The sequence below is a fragment of the Dendropsophus ebraccatus genome, chromosome 5 (assembly GCF_027789765.1).
Source record: "Dendropsophus ebraccatus isolate aDenEbr1 chromosome 5, aDenEbr1.pat, whole genome shotgun sequence".
In the NCBI taxonomy this organism is placed as follows: Eukaryota; Metazoa; Chordata; class Amphibia; order Anura; family Hylidae; genus Dendropsophus; species Dendropsophus ebraccatus.
In genome coordinates, this window is record NC_091458.1 from 151,033,835 (window position 1) to 151,057,937 (window position 24,103).

General features: G+C 43.3%; 1 protein-coding gene across 4 annotated transcripts in view; it reads right to left on the reverse strand.

The window, feature by feature from the left end:
- Positions 1-3,473: 3,473 nt before the first annotated feature.
- The window catches only part of KIAA0319L (KIAA0319 like), a 79,910-nt gene continuing 59,280 nt past the window's right edge, over positions 3,474-24,103 (reverse strand). For 3 of the 4 annotated variants that reach the window (XM_069971639.1, XM_069971636.1, XM_069971638.1), the window contains exons 15-22: positions 23,878-24,029; positions 18,687-18,825; positions 15,458-15,617; positions 11,614-11,756; positions 10,340-10,462; positions 8,712-8,802; positions 6,441-6,541; positions 3,474-4,323 (exon numbers count right to left, since the gene is read on the reverse strand). In XM_069971639.1, coding sequence (XP_069827740.1) covers positions 4,136-4,323; positions 6,441-6,541; positions 8,712-8,802; positions 10,340-10,462; positions 11,614-11,756; positions 15,458-15,617; positions 18,687-18,825; positions 23,878-24,029 — 1,097 coding nt within the window. In that variant the 3' untranslated portion in view covers positions 3,474-4,135. The remainder of the gene's footprint in view (positions 4,324-6,440; positions 6,542-8,711; positions 8,803-10,339; positions 10,463-11,613; positions 11,757-15,457; positions 15,618-18,686; positions 18,826-23,877; positions 24,030-24,103) is intronic. The other variant, XM_069971640.1, reaches the window with a different exon arrangement.

Here is a 24,103-nt window from a genome sequence, read left to right on the forward strand (position 1 = left end):
AGAAAACGTCTCCTGCTGTTCAGACTGGAAAGAATACATCAGTTCCTGCAGGACATACAGCAGCTGATAAGTACAGAGATTTGTTAATAGAATTAAACTAGAAATCTCTGGCACTTTCTAGCACCAGTTGATTTTAAGATTATAATTTTTTTGCTAAACTAACCCTTTAAATTATTTTTTGTTATGGCTTTTTTGAGGATGCCCTGATTTTATTAAGGCAATTTGAGGTTGTTTGTTGGCTGGAGCAGACATTGAATCAGCATTTAGGTTACTTCCTGTACATCCTGCAGGATTTAACGCACTGGGTTTCTGCTTGGATGGTGAATTTAGGGGATTTGTGATGTCTTGTTTGTATTTTGCAGCATTTTCATCTTTTCACCACTAGATGGTGCCATTAAGCTGTTCAGAAAGAAAACTTTTGCATTACATGGATGATTTTTTTTATTTGTTGGTTCTTCGGGTTCTGACGATTGTTTAAAAATGTTAGAGATGTTTCAGTTAGTTTGTAAACATTTTAATGTGTCGTTGGTGACCGGAAAAACCATGTTAATTTTAGACGGGCCGCCCCATGCCCCTCACCTGCGCACCCCTAGAGTTACATCTGGTGCACAGCAGCGCTCAGCCACATTGGGGGAGATTTATCAAACATGGTGTACAGTGAAACTGGCCCAGTTGCCCCTAGCAACCAATCAGATTCCACCTTTCATTTTATAAACAGTCTAAGGGTCTATTCACACGTCAGTATATTTTTCCAATCCGCAAATTTCAGTCAGTATACAATCCGCAAATTCAGTCCGTATTGCATCCGTATTGCTTCAGTAAAATACAGACCCCATAGAGTTGTATTGGATGTGTCAGTTACTGTCCGTACTAGGGTCTGTCCTTTTTTTTTTGCGGAACGGATTGCAGCCCAGTACACAACACGGATGTGTGTATAGGTCCATTGAAATACATTGGTCCTATATTATTGCGGATCCGCAATTGCGGACAGGAACAGGATGTGTGAATAGGGCCTAAGGAATGAAAGGTGGAATCTGATTGGTTGCTAGGGGCGACTGAGCCAGTTTCACTTTACACCATGTTTGATGGGGTTCAGCTAAAGCCCCTATTACAGGGGCCGCCGGCAAACGGGTAAGGGGGGGGTCCCCCCCTTACCCGCTCTCTGTCGGCCCGTGTGATAGGGGCTTTAGCTGAATGTGTCGTAATGAATAAGATGTCACAACGGCCTCTTTTGTAATAAGATTAGCACAGGATTCCAACCAATCAGCTGCCCGCAGAGCTGGGGAAAAAAAATAAAAACTTGCGGGGGCTGCCATCTTGGATTTTTATCAGGAAACCTTTTCTTATTGAGCAGACTCCTTTTGCGGTGCACAAGAGCCACCCGACCAATTACAAATGTAATTTTAAGCACTTATCAACACTGTTGACTTTTTTTTTTTGCAACCTAGCTAATAATGCATTAAAGTGGTACTCCGGCAAAAAATCTTTTTCTTTTAAATCAACTGGTTTCAGAAAGTTATCTAGATTTGTAATTCACTTCTATTTAAAAATCTCCAGTCTTCTAGTACTTAACAGCTGCTGTATGTCCTGCAGGAAGTGGTGTATTCTTTCCGGTCTGACACAGTGCTCTCTGCTGCCACCTCTGTCCATGTCAGGAACTGTCCAGAGCAGCAGCAAATCCCCATAGAAAACCTCTCCTGCTCTGGACAGTTCCTGACATGGACAAAGGTGGCAGCAGAGAGCACTGTGTCAGACCGGAAAGAATACACAAATTCCTGCAGGATATACAGCAGCTGATAAGTATTGGAATTTTAAATAGAAGTAGATTACAAATCTATATAACTTTCTAAAACCAGTTGACTTGAAAGAAAAAGATTTTTGCTGACATACCATCAGATATTGCCCCAAGATGGTACCATGAGACATCAAATCAGAAAAAATAAATCATCGACATTTACATTTATATTCCCCCGTTGGGACACAACCAGCATTTATATTTTATCGTGGGGGCACAGCACAAATATTCATAATAATTTACCAATCCTTCCAATTTTAACATCTGAAAAAGAGAGAGGTTTCATGTAAAAGCACCAAAAAAATCTAAATTAAGGGGCACACTCCATTTCTGGGTCCAAAACTTCTGCTTCCTGCTGGGTCCACTACTGCCGAGGTGTGGTTACAGAGGTTTTGCTGCTGTGTGACAGGAGAGCTGAACATACAATGCGAGCATCCCCAGGATTTTCTGCTACTGAATTTTAAAGGGGAACTCCAGTGTGGGGGCTATTTTGTGATCTGGCCGGGGAGGAGGTGGCTAAGAGAAAAGACGTTCACTCACCTCCCTGGATCCAGCGGCGGGTCTCGTATCGCGGCGCTCCGGTTCCTGGTGTCTGACGCAGGCTCGAGACGTGACGTCTCAGGTCCGCTCAGCCAGTCAGTGACAGAGGCGGGATCTGAGCGGACTTGAAACGGTCCCGCCTCCGTCACTGACTGGCTGAGTGGACCTGAGACGTTACTTCTCGGGCCCGCGTCAGACACCAGGAAGCGGCCAAGAACCGGGGACCAGAGCGCCGCGATACGGGACCCGCCGCTGGATCCGGGGAGGTGAGCAAGCGAGCAAAGATCTGAAAGGTTGGTGCTCGCTTGCTCCTCTATATCGGCCTTAGAGTGTAACTGTCTTTTTTTTTTTTTTTTTTTTGCAGAAATCAGTAGTCCAGGCGATTTTAAGAAACTTTATAATTGGGTTTATTAGGCAAATTTGCCATTATCTGCATTCAAAATGACTTTCCAACACCCCCCCCCCCCCCCTCGCTCTCATTCACTGTTTATTATCAGGAAATCGCGACTCTTTTACATTAGTTGGGCCCTGTGTAACCTATGGAGAGGGGAGGGGGGAGGAGGGAGGAAGGAGATTTGCCAGCAGAGATCAAAGAACAAAGGATTACACAGTGGGAGCTGTGTGAAAGCCGGTATTCAGTGGTCAGTGCTGGTCAGATAGCCCGGTGATGTAGCTGTAAATTAACTCTTTGTTGTCCGGTTTTGGTGCCTCATCTCCCTCCACCCCTCCCCTCTCCATAGAGAACCATGAAGACAGGGGGGAGAGCTACAAACTGCTTTTTCATGATAAAAATGCATTTTTTGGCTAATAAACCCAATTACAAAGTTTCTTAAAATCGCCTGGACTATTGATTTCTGCAAAAAAAAAACATTAAACAACAGTGACACTAAGTTTGTAGGATGGGGAAATGTTTAGAATAGTGTACGAAACAGCACTTTGCTGCCAAAGGGGCTACTGTGCAAGAGGTGAGGATCCATTTCTCTACCCAGCGGAGTCACTGGCTCCAGAGAAAGTGTCATTCCAATAGGAAGTTCTGTTGCAGTCTTGTAAATCTTATTTTTCAGATGCTGAACGATAGAACACGTGTCATACGCCTGACTGAGCAATAAGTTCTCTATGACGTAACACGTGTATAATGTAAAGGATCCTAAACAATAATTTCAGATTTTATTTACAACGATGTATGAAACCAGTGACGGCCTACAGCATTACAGAGCAGGAATTAAAGGGGCTCGCTCATAACTCAACTTTATTGAACGCCATCCAGGGTTATAGGTCATTCGCTTCAATAAACCAGGTCGGTGTGACAACTTCAGACTCACTGAAAAAAAATCACACAAGGCAAAAAGAACTCTTCTAGAAAAGTAGGTGTTACAAAAAGAACGAGCAAGACGTGTTTGTAGTATAAGCCTGTAAGAAAAAGACGGGAGGGTGGGCTCTAGGACAGGCCCGGTGCGCTTCACATTTCATCCTTCATTGCCAGTGACAGCGTCGTAGTGCATTCATACTCCGAGAATAGTGTGGCTTACTCCTGGGTGAAGGGAACCCAAGAAAATGTGCAGAAAAAATTAAATTATTTTTAATTTAAAAAATCTATTAGCATAAATCCAGTGTATTCCCCAATGAAAAAAAAAATCCACTTCAAGTATGTCCAGCCTCGGTGCTCCGAGAAGAGCAAAGGAGTCGATATTTCTACTAAAATATCAATTTCTTTAAAAGCAGTTCAGGGTAGCAGCTTTACCAGCGTAAACCAGCGGACAGTGGGACGACCGGCACTATCCAAACCAGTTCCTGTCTACGCTATAACAGCTCCTCTCTTTGGTTTTTGTGTTTGTGAGAGGCTTGGCCGTTCCGCAAGGAGCCGTTCTGAGGCCGGAGGAGTTTGCCTTTCTCGCGATCAGACCAGGTGTAGGTATTGTCGTCGCTGTCCAACTCGGATTCTGAATGCATCAGACTTGTATTCTGTACTGGAGGTTTTAATTTGACACCTAACAAAGGAAAAAAAAAACATCATATAACATATCAAAATATATCACAAAACCTATTACTATGACAAGGAAGAACGATGGTTCTAAAATACTCAAGCTGGAAAGCGTCGATAAGTGCTGGAATGACGTCAATGCTGCGCCCCGCCCCTACAGTAGAAGGGACAGTCCAGCCAGGGGGCACAGAGTGGTAGCTCCGCCCCTACAGTAGGAGGGACAGTCCAGCCAGGGGGCACTGAGAGTGGTAGCTCCGCCCCTACAGTAGAAGGGACAGTCCAGCCTGGGGGGCACTGAGGGTGGTAGCCCCGCCCCTACAGTAGAAGGGACAGTGTAGCCTCGGGGGGGCACAGAGAGTGGTATCCCCGCCCCTACAGTAGAAGGGACAGTCCAGCCTGAGGGGTACTGAGGGGGGTAGCTCCGCCCCTACAAAAGAAGGGACAGTCCAGCCTGGGGGGCACTGAGGGTGAAAGCACCGCCCCCAGTGCACCAAACCATTTCATTACCATTTAGATTAAACTGCAAAGTCCACAAAAATGGCGCAGAGGATCAAGGTAACTGGGCTATAGAGACTTAAAGGGAATCAATCAGCCCAATTGGTTCCCTGCAGCACTGTATAAAGCTCCTGTGCAGCAGCAGCTTTAGAGTGGGTTCAGACTACGGAATTCTTGCGGATAAATTCCGCAGAATTCCGCCGCTAGAACGCGCTCACGGCCGTGTGCCTTTCCGCCGGCTCCATAGACACCATTCTATGGGCGGGCTGATCCGCTATCCGCCCGTGCATATAATGGTGTCTATGGCACGGGCGGAGAGGCGCACGGCCGTGAGCGCATTCTATCGACGGAATTTATCTGTGAGAATTCTGTAGTCTGAACCCACCTTTGTACTGGAGAAAATGAAGTTTATTCCCCCAGCGCACGGTAGAGGGGCGGGAGGTAGTCATCAGGGTGGCCTTGTCTAGTCACCACTCTCTTGCTGTCAGCGGGATGATTCACAGGGAGAGGCGCCAGTAACGGGCCTCACTGCCTGTCACTCATCCATGCAGAGAGCGCTGACAGGGAGAGTGGTGACTAGACACGGGCCGCCCAGATGACTACCTGCAGCGCATCGGGGGATCTAAATGCCACGGTAGCCCCTTAGCCAGGCAGAAGGCCTATATTTTTACGCTTATAATTTCTGCAGATTGTCAGGCACAAGAACAGAATTATACAACACTCTCCCGCTGGTACCGGGGACTGACAAAATTGCACTTTATGTTCCCAAATTGGCCTGATATATTTGGCCGGAGTTATGAAAAAGAAAGGGGTACCATGCTCCAAGTGTGGTGGGGGTGCGAAAAACTGATGCGGTTTTACCATAATATCTCTACGAAGAGGGCGGCAAAGACTCCTTAGGTTGCTCTACTATCTATTCTCCCGGGGGCTATGGGTAAACAGAAAGAGTCTCCTCCGATTCTGTATGACTGCAGCCAGATCGGTTCTCCCTCTCATTGCCGCTCCCCTCATGCGCCCACAATGACTGAATGGCGCCTGGAGGAACCATCAGCAGAAATGTCTGGAACTAACGTTACCTCGCTCTGTGGAAGACTTGGCCTTTGTTTCTAGACTCCCCTGCCTTTTGTTTTTTATTCTCGTGAAGGTGATGTCACTTTGGAGAAGGGTCTGATGGGTCCCTCCCTCTGCTGTTGGGAGTGGGTTGGCCCGCCAGTGTTTTCCTAGTGAGCCATAGAGGAGCTTATTTTGTGCAGGCCAAGTTGCAGTTTTTTCATGGCACCCGGCATTATATTTTATCTATTTTGATTGTAAAAAAAAAACAACAAAAAAAACTTGAAATTGTGAGGGTCATTAGTTTACCGCGCAGTAAAGATGAAATGTTGCCTCTATTTTGCGGGGTCACTGACTAATTGCAGCATTCCCAATGACATGGCGATTGCTACCAAGTAGAGTTTAGTAAGTTTGGGTGCACTTAGGTCCGGACATACACATACAAGTGTTCAAAAAAGTGAAAGGGTGACTGTATTGTGACCCACATACTGATGGATTTATAGGAACTCCTGAACATATAGAACACTAGATCAAACATGTGAAGCTTGAGGTCAGATTTCTGACACCCTCCAGACGTACAATTACCAGTTTTGATACTCGATTTCAGCTCCATACTTTCTTGGTCATCTGTTGCCTCCAACATTTTATATCGGCTCTTTCGTTTAGATTTTCCTTTTTTCCTGAAAGCGAAGAATACCGGGACTAAATTAGATCATTATCCCTATTCAACATTCCATATGTACAGGTGTTGTTCTTATTAAAGGGAAAGGCTCATACCTCTGCTCTTAGGGTGGATTCACACTTACCGGATCGCAGCAGATTTGATTCTGATTGATTACCGATGCTGTCATTTTGTATAGGTTTCCATACTCGCAGTGGAATTTTCATTCAGTCTGCTTTACAAGTCCGTGCTCCAGCTTGCTTCTGTGGCTCCAGGCATCCTAACGTCCCACTCAGCCAATCACTGCGCTGTCCTGCAGCAACCACTGATTGGCCGAGTGGGACTCCAGGATGCCAGGAGCCACAGAAGCAAGCTGGAGCACGGACTTGTAAAGTATTCACCTGGCCGCGGTGGGTTAAAAGGGGTGGGGCTTTTAGTACCGGGAATCCCAGTGGATTTCGCTGTGGAACTCGCAGCAGCAGTTAAGTGTAAACCCACCCTTAAAGTGTACCTGTCGTTTAATTTTTTTTGCGGAAATCAATAGTACTGGCGATTTTAAGAAACTTTGTAAATGGCTTTATTAGCTGAAAAATGCATTTTTATTATGAAAAAGCAGTTTGAACCTCTCCCCCCTGTCTTCATTGTTCTCTATGGAGAGGGGAGGGGTGGAGGGAGATGAGGCACCAAAACAGGACAACAAAGAGTTAATTTACCACTACATCACTGGGCTATCTCCTCTGAAGTCAGCACTGACATCTCTGACCTCTGAATATCAGCTTTCACACAGGTCCCTCTGTGTAATCCTTTGTTCTCTGCTGGCGACTAATATCCCTCCTCCCTCTCCATAGCACAGACAGGGCCCGACTGATTTAAAAGAGTCGAGATTTCCTGATAATGAGCAGTGGATGAGAGAGAGGGGGGGGGGACCTCTGGAAAGTCTTTTTGAATGCAGATAATGGCGTATTTGTCTAATAAACCCAATTACAAAGTTTCTTAAAATCGCCTGGACTATTGATTTCTGCAAAAACAATGAAACAACATTTTAAACAGTTTATGGCTGGGTTCACACTACGTATATTTCAGTCAGTATTGTGGTCCTCATATTGCAACCAAAACCAGGAGTGGATTAAAAACAAATATTTGCTGTTATTTTAAAAAAACGGCTGTTATATTGAAATAATGGCCGTTATTTACTGTTATATGGCGGCCATCCACTCAATTTCACCATTGTGTGAACAGATCCTTTCTGTGTTTTCAATCCACTCCTGGTTATTGTTGCAATATGAGGACCACAATACTGACTGAAATATACGTAGTGTGAACCCAGCCTATGACTGCTGCCAAACAGGACACCTTACGACGCACAGAGCGGGGAGGTTCCTGAACAAAGGGAAGGCATTTCTTGACCCCCTACCACTATACTACCACCCAGATACAAGAGAATGTTCCAATACACCACTTGGAACCTGAAGGCAGATTTGGCAAGTAAGCAGGGGCCCTTGGCATTACCTGTAGACCGAGGAACCCCTACAGCTAAGCTGATACCTCTCACACTGAGGCACATAGATGGCCACCCCTCAACCCCCCCTCTAACCACACTGCATTACTTCTCATCTTCCCCTTCTACCTCCTCCCCCCTCTGTGGGCTCCTGATGTGGCAGCCACCTGGCCCAGAACAATTATTGAAATAGTGTTAGGCTGCATCAAGCCTTTGTCCAAGAACTCCCAATATGTCCGACTTCTTTTCGGACGCCCCAGTCTGCCATAGATTGGCCAAAATGAGTGTTCATTAATAAATTTCAGCTGACAAATGATTGTTTCAATGAAACATCAACTTTAATAATCTAAGGTGTATGGGCACCTTTAGGCCACATGTACATGTTTCGTGCATGGTTTGTACACTATATAAAATGGGTGTGAATTGGAGTGGAGTTTGGAGCTCCCGGCATCATGAATCTCTGAAACTGAAACTGTATAAATCTGTGCAGTACTGTACTGACACAGCTACGTGGCTGTGTCAGGACAGCACCGCCAAAACATTTAACTTGATTCAGAGCTCCCAGCATCATAATGATTCATGATGCCAGGAGGTCCATGACCGTATTCACACGCGAGCCCTCCCTCCCGTTACACCCCTGTGTAAACATTGTAGGAAACTTTTCTAGTCATAAGTTTTATTAACCCCTTACCTTCTGCAACAGCAGACTGTGCACCAGGCTAGTAGTCCCAAAGCAACTACACATAGGAAGCTTGTGATAATCACATACAGAACGCTCCAGTCTGCAGGGGAATAGAAACAGACATTACTACAGACATAGTGAATGGTATATTATATGATGTCAGTCTAATAGAAATGAATACCATCCTTCCATATATATTTGTCTCTCTCTCTATATATGTTCCAACAATGTAAAAACTAGAATTTAACAAAACAGCTACAACTATGCTCATCCTCCGAGACTAAGGGTCCTATTTCACGGGCTGATGGGGGCCCGATCAATAATGTAAACAAGCGCCGATCAGCTAAATCGGCGCTCGTTTACTGGGCCCGATAATCGTTTAGCGAGGGCTGCAGAGACATCATTACCTTAGGTAAGGCATGGTGTTTGTGAAATCGTCGGTCGTCCGCCACGCATCGCTATTCCACACAGCGATGCGCGGTCGGTGCGTGATGATTTTAGGTTTGAACCTAAATAAAAGATCAGCCGATGACACGTTCGAAACGATTTTTAACTATAAACGATCGCAAACGAGATTATTTATCGCTAACCTGAAATCGTTCATCATATTACACAGAACGATGGTCGTTACTATGATTGTTAATTCCATCTGATCACAGCAAAAGGAGGAACGATATGGAATTACACTTAATGATTAGTGAACGATTATTAGACCTAAATCAACGATCAACGACACACGACCGATTTTACGATTGTTGCCAGCAATTACACAGGACGATTATCGTTTAAATTTGAATGACATTATGATTTTCTGCACCATAATCCTCCCGTGTTATAGGGCTCCTACAGCCATAGTTTATTTTGCTGGCCCCCACAATCCTTTCCTTACATTGTGATCTGTATATTTTTTCATTCTTTGGCCTTACTACCAGGGTATCAGACACACCATCCGCTATGGAGGAATTGTATATTGGGGAGGTGAGGGATCACTGTGTACTATGGAGGGGAGAGAAAATGTAGATGTTGTTCTACACACATATACTATATGGACACAAGGAGGCAGGTCAGTATGTGTGTTTGTTCGGTATTACAGAGGGAGAGGGCTACCTACCGGGGTGGGGGGGAGGTTTGCCTACATGGGAAGGTTTATTACAGGGGATTACCTACATTAGAACTGCATGGAGGCAAACACCTGCATTATAACGGTATGGGGGGCATTATTACTATATGGATGCACAGGGGACATATTAACTGTATAAGCAATGTTACTCTGTGGGGGCTAAGGGAGCATTAGTATTGTACAAGGATACAGTGGGGTATTATAAGTAAGTGGGTACAGCTAAGGTATTACAAGTGAGGACACTATTACCATATAGCGATAATAAATCAACCTGTTTAGGCTCAGCAATGTTCTCTGAACTCGAGCGTGCAGCATTTGAATACCGGTGGCTGCAGAAGTTGGATGCAGCCCTAGGGAGTCCTGTAAAACATTGATATGGCCTATGGCTGTATCCATGTTCTCCAGGATTCCAAGGGCTGAATCCACAGGGAATAAAATGCCAAGCATTCGGTTTATATCTATGGCAATGAGACCGAATAAAACACCTGAATCCTAAATGCCCATACAGCGTACTTACCACAGTTGCTCTCTCCATCACCAAACTGACGACGTATAAAGTTTTCCATCCAGAAGGGGTCACAGACACAACGCTTGGTGACAGAATTACAGTGACCGTGCATAGAACAATTCAACTGACATGCTGAAGAGGAAACACAGAATATGTATACAACATCAGAATGTATGGTGCGTACAGCAACGAGAACACGGTTACAGGTATTCCCCATGTGAATGCGGCCTTAGGGTATGTTCACACTGAGGAATAGGCAAGGAATTTTTAGCTGAATTTGTGCTTAATTTTATGCATATTCCACTTGAAATTCGTCCTGTAAAATATGTACAGAGCAATGTCCCATTGTGTTCCTATTCCTCAGTGTGAACATAGGATGTGAAGAGCAAGAAGAAGCTTGAAGAGAGTGTGGTGAGGTATGTATAAAGATTATTATTTTACACAGGTAAGGGCTTGCACAGATATCGCTAACAATACGTATATATACAGCCCTTACAGCATGAAAGTGGAACCATGTAATAGGCTCTGTAAGTGAGCACCGATTCTGCAAACCGTAATACAGCCTTAAAGTGTCACTGTCGTTTTATATATATTTTTTTTTTTTAGAAATCAATAGTCCAGGCGATTTTAAGAAACTTTGTAATTGGGTTTATTAGGCAAATATGCCATTATCTGCATTCAGAAAGCCTTTCCACAGGTCCCCCCCCCCCCTCCTCTTTCTCATTCACTGCTCATTATCAGGAAATCTCGACTCTTTTACATCAGTCGAGTCCTGTCTGTTCTATGGAGGGGGGAGGAAGGAGATTAGTCACCAGCAGAGAGCAGAGAACAAAGTGGTGTGTGAAAGCCGGTATTCAGCGGTCAGAGAGGTCAGTGCTGACTGTCAGGGGAGATAGCCAGGTGATGTAGCTGTAAATTTAACTCTTTGTTGTCCTGTTTTGGTGCCTCATCTCCTTCCACCCCTCCCCTCTCCATAGAAAATCATGAAGACAGGGGGGAGAGCTTCAAACTGCTTTTTCATTATAAAAATGCATTTTTCGGCTAATAAACCCAATTACAAAGTTTCTTAAAATCGCCTGGACTATTGATTTCTGCAAAAAAAATTAAAGACAGTCACACTTTAATACTTCTGACTACAGAGCTGTGATAATGGAGGACTATAAAACCCTCGGTCTCCCACTGTGGATCCAGTGCTCTTCTTGTATCACACATTTGGCAGATGTCTGGGCACATTTTAAGCTTAGACTTTTAATGTTTCAAAGTAGAATTAAGCCGTCTCTTACTAAATGTGTCAATCTCGAGAGCTTTAAAGATCAGGAAATCACTTTGCTGTTTCCGCAGTTCATTGCGCAGCGTACAGGCCACCTGGTATCCTTTCATCACTAGGTGAGGAGGCTGGTTCTTGACATAGAAAACCACTTTAGTACTAAACATGAAGAGAATATAGAGAATAATGGCAAAGTAAAAATCAAAATATCAAAAGGCAAAAAATTGTCAAGTGCTAGGAAAAAAAAAAAAGGAATCCAGAACATGGTGCATAAATTTAACTTTTATATTATTTTTATTAATATGTTTAAGGGTCAGCTGGCTGGTTAAAGGGGTTGTCTGGGAAAATAAAATATACGCTACGGCTGAATAAAGCAGTCTGCCTTCATTCAGAGATGCAGGAAGTACCTGTCACCATTATGGCCAGTGATTGGCCTCCTTTATGTTGAATCAGGACATAGTGCTGAGCCTGGACTGGGTCAGACACAGTGGGGGATAGGGCAGGTGAGTAGAAGTTATTCTTATATCTTTAGAATACATTGTATGTTATAGGACAACCCCTTTACGTACTGAAGCATGATCAATAATACACAGACAAAGGGGCCACCAACCATTAGCCAGATCCCAATTGAGTACCATAAAAAAATAATTATAGTTCATTACTGCAATCTTTTCTTCTTCGGACAGCTTTAGAAACCAGTTTAGAAGCTGTTGTTGTATAGGACGCAAACAAAGATGAGGGAGTGTGCTTGCAACATACTTTAAATTGTGTAAAGATCTTAAGGTGCTGGCTCGTCCTGATGTAACAATGAGTTTTTTACAACCTGGCTTCTGGCTAGCATGGTGCCCTATGTGTGTCTGTCACATAAGCCTCATCTCATTTCACGTGTAACTTGCAACTGCATACAAAGACAGTGTATTCCTAAGTAGTGTTGAGCAAACCTGTAAAAGCGTTCGTATTCGGCAACGTTAGTTGGACCTGAATGATCTGTGTTTGAGTCCATGCGATAGGCGAAGTTGGATGCCACCCTAGGGAGTCCAGGAAAACATGCACAGAGTCTGTGGCCTATGGCTGTATCCATGTTTTCCAGAACTCTTTAGAGTCGCAGGGAACGAAATGCTGAGCGTTCGGGTGCAGCTACATTGCCGGCCAGAACGTTTTGACAGTTCAACACTATTCCTGAGGACTAGATCAGTACCACAACAAAAAACCTGATTGTGAAAAAAACAAAAAGATGAGAGGCTTTACACCGACTTTCTGTACGGTGCTACAGTGTAAAGTATATGGGGCTCTCCAGACAAGCCAATGACAGAGAATGTCGATAAAGAAAGGCATTAGGCGTGATGCAAAACTAGGTGTATGACTACCTTAAAGAAAACGTGTCATCTAGATTTTCTTTTACAGATTAGAGTCAGATACATAAAGTTGTTCTTTTATTGTAATCTGTTTCCATTTTCTGACTCTCTTTTTCATTTCACGTTTTGTACATTGTTATGGGGGCGACCATATTGCCTGGGCTCTTCTTCACAGCGTTTAATGACATGCTTTACAGCAAGACAGACACTGTACCCTTGAGATACATGTAAAACATTACTGAGCGCGCTCTGTGACCTGTGAAGAGGTCATTCCACAGGGAGCTGCTATTGTCGTCTCTATCTACTGGTGTCACATGATGCTGCAATGCTGTACAGATCACTTTACAGCAGCCTCCTCTTATCACTACAGACACAACAGGAAGTCTCAGCTTAGTTTTAGCCCCAGTGGTGAGACTGAAGACTGCAAGATCTCAGGATTATTGTATAATATGGATAGAAAATGGAAAATTAGAAAAAAAAAGTCACCAAAAATGTACATACAAACATAATTTAAACAATAAGTCATGTTCTGATGACACATTCCCTTTAAGCCCTGAAATGGAAATGATCCCCTCACAGTGGTAGGTCTATATGCCCCATACAACACTGGTAGATCTTTCAATTGATCGGTGTACCATGTAAAAAGAACACAGAGTGTGATAGGCCACGCTAATAGAGAACTATATATTAATGCTCCCCTTTGACTAGATTTTCAACCAAACATAATTTAACAAGGCAGCAAAGAACATAAAGGGTAAAGAAGCTGACAGAAGTGTGCCACCAGGCAGCTTCCCATATCAGCCACCAGAGGGGGCTATGAGGTTAGAAAACCATGGTTGCTTTCAGAAACAATGCCATTCTTTTCCTTGGATATTGCTTAGTATTCAATCACAAACTCCACTGTCCTGATCGGCAGTGAATTCCACTCTGTGGCTGGAAGTTTAGGTGTGCGAGCCCATCTGAATAAGAATGCACATTACCGGCATGTACATATCCATGGATCGGCAGAGTAGAATTCACTGACGATCGGGTACGTACAACAGACTGAGCTGTAATACCAGACTCCTTCCATGGACAGGAGGGGTGCTGATCCTGGAAGAATCCTAACCCTCAAGCATTCAACTTTAGTTCTAGATTTAGGGATCCCAGATTGCAATAACTTTTGTGTGTACGTAATTAACTCCTTAAGGACGGGGCCAATTTCGATTTTTGCGCTTACGTTTTTTTTCTCCTTGTACTTAAATAGGAGTTGCAATTTTCCACCTAGAAACCCACATGAGCCCTTATTTTTTACGCTGCAATGCAATGACAGGCTGAATTTGTTCATAAAGTGCACTGCATAACCAGAAAAAAAATAAGTGTGTGGTGAAATCGAAAAAACAACAACGCATTTTGTTTATTTGGGGGGTATTTGTTTTTACGCCCATTACCCTGGGGTAAAACTGACTTGTTATATATGTCCGTCAAGTCATTACGATTACAACGATATGTACCATGTATAACTTTTATATTATCTGATGGCCTGTAAAAAATTCAAACCATTGTTAACAAATATATGTTCCTTAAAATCGCTCCATTCCCAGGCTTATAGCGCTTTTATCCTTTGGTCTATGGGGCTGTGTGAGGTGTCATTTTTTGCACCATGATGTGTTCTTCCGGTACCTTGATTGCGCATATGCAACTTTTTGATCGCTTTTTATTACAATTTTTCTGGATCTGATGCGACCAAAAATGTGCAATCTTTACCTCATGATTACCAAGCCATATAACAGGTTCTGTGAATAGGCACCGATCTACCAGACTGGCGACAGTTTGCAGTGGCTTGGGCTGTCTAAAATTGCCCTTAAAGCGTAACCGCCATTTAAATGTCACTTTTCATGAAGTATGAATAGTACAAGCGATTTTAAAAAACTCTGTAATAGGTGTTATTAAGCAAAAAAGCCTCTTTCTGTACTCAAAAAAGCTGTTTTCCTAACCCGCCCCCCTTTCTTATCTGAAGTAAAGCGGAGACGGGTTTGATGAGCCCATTATAACCTATAGAGGGGCCGAGGGGGATGAGTGAGCAGGGAGAGGAGACAAGAAGCTGTATAGTTTGCATGCTATCTGGGCACATAATAAAACTCTGGATTTACAGGTCAGAAAGGTTACTGGTTATCTAGAAACTTGGTGAGAGAAGATTGTAGGATGTTGTGCTGTGCAGGGCTGCCTTTTCTCCTCTCTGTCCTGCCTCACCCCCCTTGGCCCCTCACTCCTCAATAGACCATAAAGGACACAGAAATACTACTTCTTCTGAAGTGAGGGGAGAGATAGCAAAACAACGTTTTGAGTACAGAAGGAAACTCTTTGCTTAATAAAACCTATTACAGAGTTTCTTAAAATCGCTTGTACTATAGATATTTATTGATTTCTGTTAAGTGACAGTTACGCTTTAATCTTTCCTATTGATGTGTTACTTTATTAATTTGTGCATAAGTAGAAAAAAAACTGAAGAGAAGCAGAATATACCTTTTCTCTGTGTGCTGCTGGATCTTCTGTACAGTGATATCATAATCCAAAACCCCCAGGAGGACCCCAATCTGTCGCATAAACATCCCCTTCTGTCGCTCAGTCAACAGGCTGACGCTCACATCCAGAATCATCTCCACAAGATTACTCTTCATGGGGTCTGCAGAACAGAAGCAAAGCAGAGATAAAATTAAAAGGATAGACCACTAAATATGTGTAAGTATGCATAATTATTAAAAGAGCGTTCAGGTCAAAACAGACTGATCAGTCAGTGATCAGCGTGGCTCCTATACCCTGCACCCGCATCCATCAGCTGTTTCGGGCCCTCATAGTGAGCAGCTTGTCTATGTTCACTGAGTGGCAATGGTGACCTGTACCAACAGCTCCGCTCCTATTCACCCTATATGTCTGATACAAGCAGTAAGAGTAAATCATGGTAAAAAAAGACAAAACAAATCCAGAACAGTCTCAGATCTGCCAGATTTACCGAGAGGCATAGGGTATGGGGATTTAGCAAAGAGTCCATTTATACACACCAATATGCAGCCATCTATGGCGGCTGTCAACGTTGCAGCACTATGTGTAATAGTGATCTACGGCTCATGACAGTGTTAAAAAATAAAGTTATACTTACCTGTCCGGGCTCCCCTATTTCGCTTCCTGACCCATATGTGCAATGACAGGGTACTCATCCAATCACTGGCCTTGGCACTGTGCTGTCTAGACCAGTGATTGGCTGAAGGCTTTGTCACTTCAGAGTGAGGAAAAGGCAGCAGGACACTGGGGGGAGTGCTGACAAGTAAGTATAATGTTTACTATTTTCTATATAACGCAAGAGCTGCACGGACATCTTTAAATATATATATAAATATATATATATATATACAGTATGTGAAAAAAATAAGAGGATGGACGGCACTGTGCTGGCTTTAAGTCAGGATAGCTTCAAGCTGGTGGGTGCTCGGCCCAACAGAAGTTGATCCCCGGCTTCACTGGATATCCAAATACAGTGGTGCCTTGGATTACGAGCATAATTCGTTCTAGGACTTTGCTTGTAATCCAAATCCACTCTTAAACCAAAGCAAATTTTCCCATAAGAAATCACTGATATGCAGACAATTGGTTCCACTCCCCAAAAATAATGATTTTATATTTTGAATAACATGTAAGACAAATGAAACAGACATTTAGAAACAGCTGAATATGTGATATTATAGGTTATTGTACAGTATAGCAATCAGCATGTGGAGTAAAATGTATAATAAGTGCATAAACCTGAAACACAGCAGCAGTTTGTAGATACAGGGTGGAACTGCAGATCCCTATAATGCAGTAGTGTAGTACAACATGCTAGAATAGAGAAGGAGGGCTGCTGTCAGAGGTCTGTGTGGTCACATGACAGCAATGGAGAAGGGGTGTGTGCTCAGCATGGACCAATCAGGACTGACAGAGACTGCAGGGAGCATGAAGGAATGAGCAGTACAGATGTGGGTACATACATGCAGCACTCTGTCCGGGGAGAGAGGGGTTACAGCTATGAAGAGATTACCTCCACAGTCCTGTCCCCTGATGCAAGCCCCAGCCTGTAGTGGATCTGCTATGATTTGAAAGGTGAGGGAGACTTCCTGGGTTAGAGTACGGGGCTGTAGACCCCGTTATATAGACCATGTCCCTCCCCAACTCGCGCTCCCACCTAGTACAGGGAGCTCTTAAACCAAAACAATGCTCTTAAACCAAGTCACAATTTTGAAAAACTGTGAGCTCTTAAACAAAAAAGGCTCTTAAACCAAGGTACCACTGTATAGACAAGAGGACAGCACTCCAATGGTATGAAAGTGATGATTTATTCACCCAATCACATACAGTGACTTTTCGACTCTAACCTGAGTCTTTTTCAAGCTTGAAAAAGACTCAGGTTAGAGTTGAAACGTCGCTGTATGTGATTGGGTGAATAAATCATCACTTTCATACCATTGGAGTGCCGTCCTCTTGTCTATATTTGTATCAAATCTAGCAGTTAGAACAGCGCGACCTCCCAACGATGCACAGTCTCCGTCAGGTCAGCCCACACCTGATTCTTAATGCAGCAAAAAAATGGGGTGTGGAGACAGCATTCCTTCAGTGAAAAAAAACTTTACTTTATTTTAGCCATTGCATATAAAAAACACGTTTCGGCTCTAACAATCCTGAGCCTTTTTAGGGTCAGGATTGAGAAAGGCTCAGGATTGTTAGAGCCGAAACCTCGTGTTTTTTTATATGCAATGGATAAAATAAAGGTTTTTTTCACTGAAGGCATGCTGTCTCCACACCCCATTTTTTGCTATATATATATATATAAATATATTATATATATATATATAGCCCTTGCCACACCATAATTGAGCCATATAATAGGCTCTGTAAGGCTGGGTTTAAAGAAACATAGAAGATTGTCGGCAGAAAAAGCCCCCCTCCTGGTCCATCTAGTCGGCCCTATTAGTATTTCCCTTCTTATTATTTTAGGATAGATAGCTATATCCCAGACAGGTTTACATTCTATTATTGAAATATTGGGTTCACACTGCGTTTTTGCAATCCATTTAACGGATCCGTTTTTAAAAGGTTACTTTTAATGTACAAAAAACATGGTCAGACACGTTTTTGTGTACGCTACAAAAAAAAAGAAAAAAAACTTTTTATTCGTTCTGTTATGAAGGAAGTCAATGGAAAAACTAATCCAAAGGGATAGCACTTAATTCCATAATTTTTTTTTTTTTTTATTCCATCAAACGTATACGTTGAATGGACTGCAAAAACACAGTGTCAGCCCAGCCTAAGTGGGCATGGATCTAGCAGATCAGTGCACGCTTACAATAATCATCGGGCTGTGTAATACCACCCTAACAGTAACAATGTTCTTTGTTTCCCATTACAACCAATCACAGCTCTGCTTTTAAATATTCATGTGTTAACGGTAAAAGCTGAGCTGTCATTGGCTGCTATGGGCAATAAAGAACATTCCTACTATAATACTGCTTGATAACTCTCCCCCCACTGTCTTTTCTATGGTGAACATATGAGTTTGGCATTCATGTCTATGGCAATGGCTTTAACAACCCAGGTCATTAGCACATCCAACTTATGAAAATGAACTGAGCTGTCATTGGTCTTAACCTATTTTTTGCATTGCCACAATAGTCTATATTGATGTGCCACTGACTCCCATAGTCATCCTACTTTCATTGCTCACCTGGCTTCACCTCCACAGTAGCCCTGTCATTATCACTCTCTCCTTTGGCATCAGTCACCTTTAAGTGAAAGGTATAGGTTCCTTCAACAAGGTTAGTGAGAAACAGGACTGCATGGTGATCAGAGTTGTTCAACACTTCCTGCAAAGAAGAAAAAACAAACTCTGTGAACCTTAATAAATGCCACATCATCCTCCAAATCCATCTGTCACCTCTTCCACCCGGTTGCCTCGTAAGGTAATGCCTGACTTGAGATGTTTGGACGACCAGTCACACAGTGGTGACCAAACACTTCAAAGTGTGATTCACAAGCTGCCAAATACACAGAGGGGTTTTAGTCTTTGCAAAAAAAAAAAAAAAAAAGGAAAACAGATAGAAATAGCAAATATTTTACTTTTCTATCTTATACACACTTATACACAGACAATCCATTATTTCACTGCTGAATTATACAATACAACTATATCTCTATGTTCATTGTTTAACCCCTTCCCCTATTGATGTGCTAGCATATCCATTATATGACATAGGCACAGAAGTCCCTGGGGTCCGGGCTGTCAATAGTGGCCGGGCACCCGATGTAACTATCTAGTTGGGAAATGCATTCCGATTCCGCCAGTGAACCAATCAGTGCGAGCGCAGTATCTAGTGGGGATAACAGGAAGAAGCGATCATCAAGTCCCAATGATAGCCCTGGATACAGGAGGCCTCACTGTGGCCTCTGATGTCCTGGTTGCAGAAGCTGATCAGGTTCCGCTCTAAAGCAGCTAACAGTCATAATACCCTGCAAGTGCATTATATAGGTGATCAGACAATCACACAGTTAACTCTCCCAGTAATGGGACAGTAAAATAAAATGTAAAAAAATAAAAAAAAACACTGAGGGGGGGGGGGGGGGGGAATTTATCAAGAGTGGCATAATCATACGGCAATATTAATAAAGCCCCGGCCCCATTCACACTGCAGAATTTACTAAGAGATGCACCAATATTACATTTGCTTGGAAAAGTCCTTAAAGTGTCACTGTCATTATAACTTTCAAAAACTATATCAAAGGAACTGTCACTCTCTAAAGTTGAAAAGCTCCTTGTTTACTCTAAACAGCGATTCTACGAGAAGGGCAACAAAGCGCATACGCTACTGGCGAGAATGCCTAATGATAGGGCGTTAGCTCAGTCTCCTCAGGTCCTTAGGGACTCCGGTGGGCGACTCCACTATAACCCTGCTGATATTTCCTCCCTCTTTCTACAATACTACACTGATCTTTATTCTCTACCCTCTGACCCGGATGCTCGATCTCAACGCATCGTGGAGTTCCTGTCTGACTGCAACTTGCCGACCCTGTCTGTAGATGCCTTGGAGACTTTAAATGCGCCTATTACGGAGGAGGAGCTCTCGGAAGTACTGAAATCTCTCCCGTCGGGACGAGCACCTGGGCCAGATGGATTTACATACCTTTACTACAAAACCTTTTCCTCTGAGTTATCCCCTCGGCTTCTTTCACTCTTTTAACTCCTTTATGCAAGGTTCCGCTATTCCCACAACACTGTCCCACTCATATATTACACTTATCCCCAAGCCTGGAAAGGACCCTCTAGACTGTGCCAATTATAGGCCTATCTCCCTTTTAAATTCAGACTTTAAAATCTTTACTAAACTACTTGCCACCCGCCTAGGTTATTGGCTGCCTTCACTTATCAATGCTGACCAGGTGGGTTTTGTGCCTGGACGACAGGGAGGGGATAACACTCGACGTGCCATTGACATCATTGATGCAGTCAATCAGCAGTCAGAGAGGGCCCTGATACTCAGTTTAGATGCTGAGAAAGCATTTGACCGCCTAGGGTGGCCATTCATGTTCGAGACCCTCCGTTGCTGTGGTTTTCGGGGACCCTTTATGGCTGCGATTGAAGCCTTGTATGCACGACCTACTGCTGCCATCAAATTCCTACATATGATGTCTGGGACCTTTCCGATTCGGAATGGCACCCGCCAGGGATGCCCGCTATCCCCTCTTTTGTTCTTTCTCTATATCGAACCCCTGGCGGCGGCCGTTCGGAATTGCCCAGACATCCGTGGTGTATCAGTCCGAGGCAAGGAGTCCAAAATCATGCTCTTCGCAGATGATGTCCTCCTCACCCTGTCGTCCCCTCATACGACCCTGCCGGCGCTTAGGGCCTTGCTCTCCCGGTTTGGGGTACTCTCTGGTTATAAAGTAAATACCTCTAAATCCGAAATCATGCCCCTTAACCTCCCTAACTCCACAGTAACACACCTTCGATCTCTCTTTCGGTTTAAATGGTCTGAGTCTTCTATTAAATATTTAGGAATTCATCTTACGCCTACGTACTCTTCTCTATATACGACCAACTATCCTGCTCTTTTCAAAGAACTCAGGGCTCTTTTGTCCAAATGGAACTCCCATTTCATCTCCCTCCTGGGTAGAGTGGCTTCGGTCAAGATGACGATTCTTCCGAAGTTGCTTTACTTCTTTGAAACCCTTCCAGTGCGAATACCCCTATCCGAGATAAAAGCATTACAGCGGGACATTTTTAAATTTGGGCGACAAAGCAGCATCGTATTCCAGCTTCGGTTATGATGAGTAGTAAAACTCAAGGAGGTCTTGCGGTTCCTAATATCCTATACTATTATTATGCAACTCATTTACGACAAATTACTGCATGGTCTAAGTACCTAGCCTATAAGAAATGGGCTGAGATTGAAAAAATATGGCTAGCGCCTTTCCATCCCAACTCCTTTCTTTGGCATCCCTCTCCGCCTTCTTTTTCCCATTTAAACCTACTTGGCCCCATTAACTTTACTTTGCACATTTGGTCCACCTGCTCCTCCAAATTCAAACTTTATTCCAAAACGTCCCCTCTACATTCTTTCCTTCTTTATCCTGATTTCCAGCCTGGTTTACAGTCCCACATAGTTAGGCTATGGGGTTCTAAAAAGCTGTTCCAGTTCGCTGACGTTGTAGACCCGCTTACACGCACCCTTCTCCCCTTTCATAGGATTGTGGACAGATTTGAGCTACCGTCCTCAGAGCAATATACCTATTTACAGATCCGCCATTTTATGCTGTCTCGCCTGGGATCCCTCACAGTCTCGAAACCATCTGCCTTCAAACAATTAGTGAGAGGTGGCTCTTCTACATCGGGTTTGATATCAGATATTTATCGAATTCTTAATTCACCTTCTGTTGGCTCCCAGGCTAGACATCACTACATGGATAAGTGGGAGGCAGTATTGGGCAGACAACTCCCACCAGAATGTTGGGCTGTAATATGGGAAAGGGCCGCAAAATCCTCTATTTGCACCACATATAAGGAATCCCACTATAAGCTGTTAATGCTATGGTACCATACACCGGAACTCCTCCATAAGCTAAATAATGCTATCCCTTCACTTTGTTGGAGGTGCACAGGTAGTGTGGGGTCGCTCCTCCATATATTTTGGGACTGCCCCCTTATCCGTCCATTTTGGGTGGAGGTTTGCAGGTTGGCCTCGACAGTCTTGGGCACTACCATTAATAGGGACCCAGGAATTTGTCTGTTGAATTTGTTCCCTAAGACCCTCCGGAAAAAACAGACAAAGTTATTACTCACTATCCTAACGGCGGCCAAGTCCTTGATTGCTCGTGCTTGGAAGCAGACGTCCCCTCCTTCCCGGCCCTGTCTGCTCACCAGAATTCGGGAGTTGCGCTCCCTAGAAAAGCTTACTGCTTCCCTTAATAATGCCATTGATAAGTTTGAGTCCATATGGATCCTGTGGGATTCTTTTGATATGACTTCCTCTTCTGGCAGCAGACCCTAGTTTCCCCGTCTCCCCCACCTCTCCTCCTTTCCTTCCCTTCCCCCACCTCCCTTGTGTTGAGTCCTGTTCTAGTCTGTCTGTGTTGTCTGTTTGTCAAAGGGTTTCATTATTGGACTGTAGTACGGTTACAACCCCTTACCTGGGTCATGAGTGGCAGTAATTCCTCATCTGCTGACAGCTGCTGCGTTATTCTCCTATCTTACCTTTATTTGTAGGAATACGCTGTGCCATTATGATTATGTAAGATCTAGCTGTCACCAATGTTGCTTTATACCCGTGCCTGATATGTTTTATACTGCTGATACCCCATTATTCTTCTGTTTCGTACATTATTCTATATGTGTCATGTATTCCTTTGTTATGTCTTTGCTAAAAATATGAAAAATCTTTTCAATAAAAATTACAGTTATAAAAAAAACTAAAAAAAAACTATATCAATAAAGCAAGTTTGCAATTTACATTCAATTTTTTTTAGTTCTTTATGCTGTATAACAAAGCTATACTTAGCTATAACCAGGTCCAGTCTCCTGAAGGCAGCTTTAAAACAGCTATACTTACTGTATCCAAGTCCAGTCTCCTGAAGGCAGCTATATAACAGCTATACTTAGCTATAACCAGGTCCAGTCTCCTGAAGGCAGCTATATAACAGCCATACTTACTATATCCAGGTCCAGTCTCCTGAAGGCATCTATATAACAGCTGTACTTACTGTATCCAGGTTCAGTCTCCTGAATGCTGCTATATAACAGCTGTACTTACTGTATCCAGGTCCAGTCTCCTGAAGGCAATTATATAACAGCTATACTTACTGTATCCAGGTCCAGTCTCCTGAAGGCTGCTATGTAACAGCTATACTTACTATATCCAGGTCCAGTCTCCTGAAGGCAGCTATATAACAGCTATACTTACCTGTATAAAGATTCACACTCCTGAAGGCTGCTATAAAACAGCTTTACTTACTGTATGCAGGTCCAGTCTCCTGAAGCTTTTTAGTCTTGTGCTGGTTGAAAAAAGAGGGACTAAATACATGAGGTCATGGCTCAATGTGTCCATCAATCACATGACTGCCTTCTCTGTTAGTGCAGATGACCTGGGAAACACGGGACTTCCTGTGTTTAGACTTTTTTTTTAAAAACAGTAAGTGCCGTGTTCTCCATGATAACTGAAAAAAAAAAAACAAATAAATAATAAATATATAATAAATAATAAAAAAAACGTAAATTGCAAACTTGCTTTATATCACATTTGCCGATTTATATTTTGAAAGGTATAACGACGGTGAGACTTTAAGCACAGACCGATGAATTCTTTTTTTTTTTTCTTTTTTGAATTGCATGTTATTCCGCTAGTAAACATATTATGAATCTGGCTCACCCCCGCTGCTGGGCTGCTTTCATCTCGCTGCCACTGGTAGCTGACAATACCCTTATCATCTGTGGATTTCGAGCCATCCAGTTCTGCGGTGTTGGTTGGCAATTGAATGACAACATTGCCTGCAATCTTAGCCGAGGGTGGTTTATTAATCTCTGGAAAGGATAATAAGAATGGATTATATCTTTACAGAATTTTATTTCCCAAAAACACCACCACTCCTGTCTAT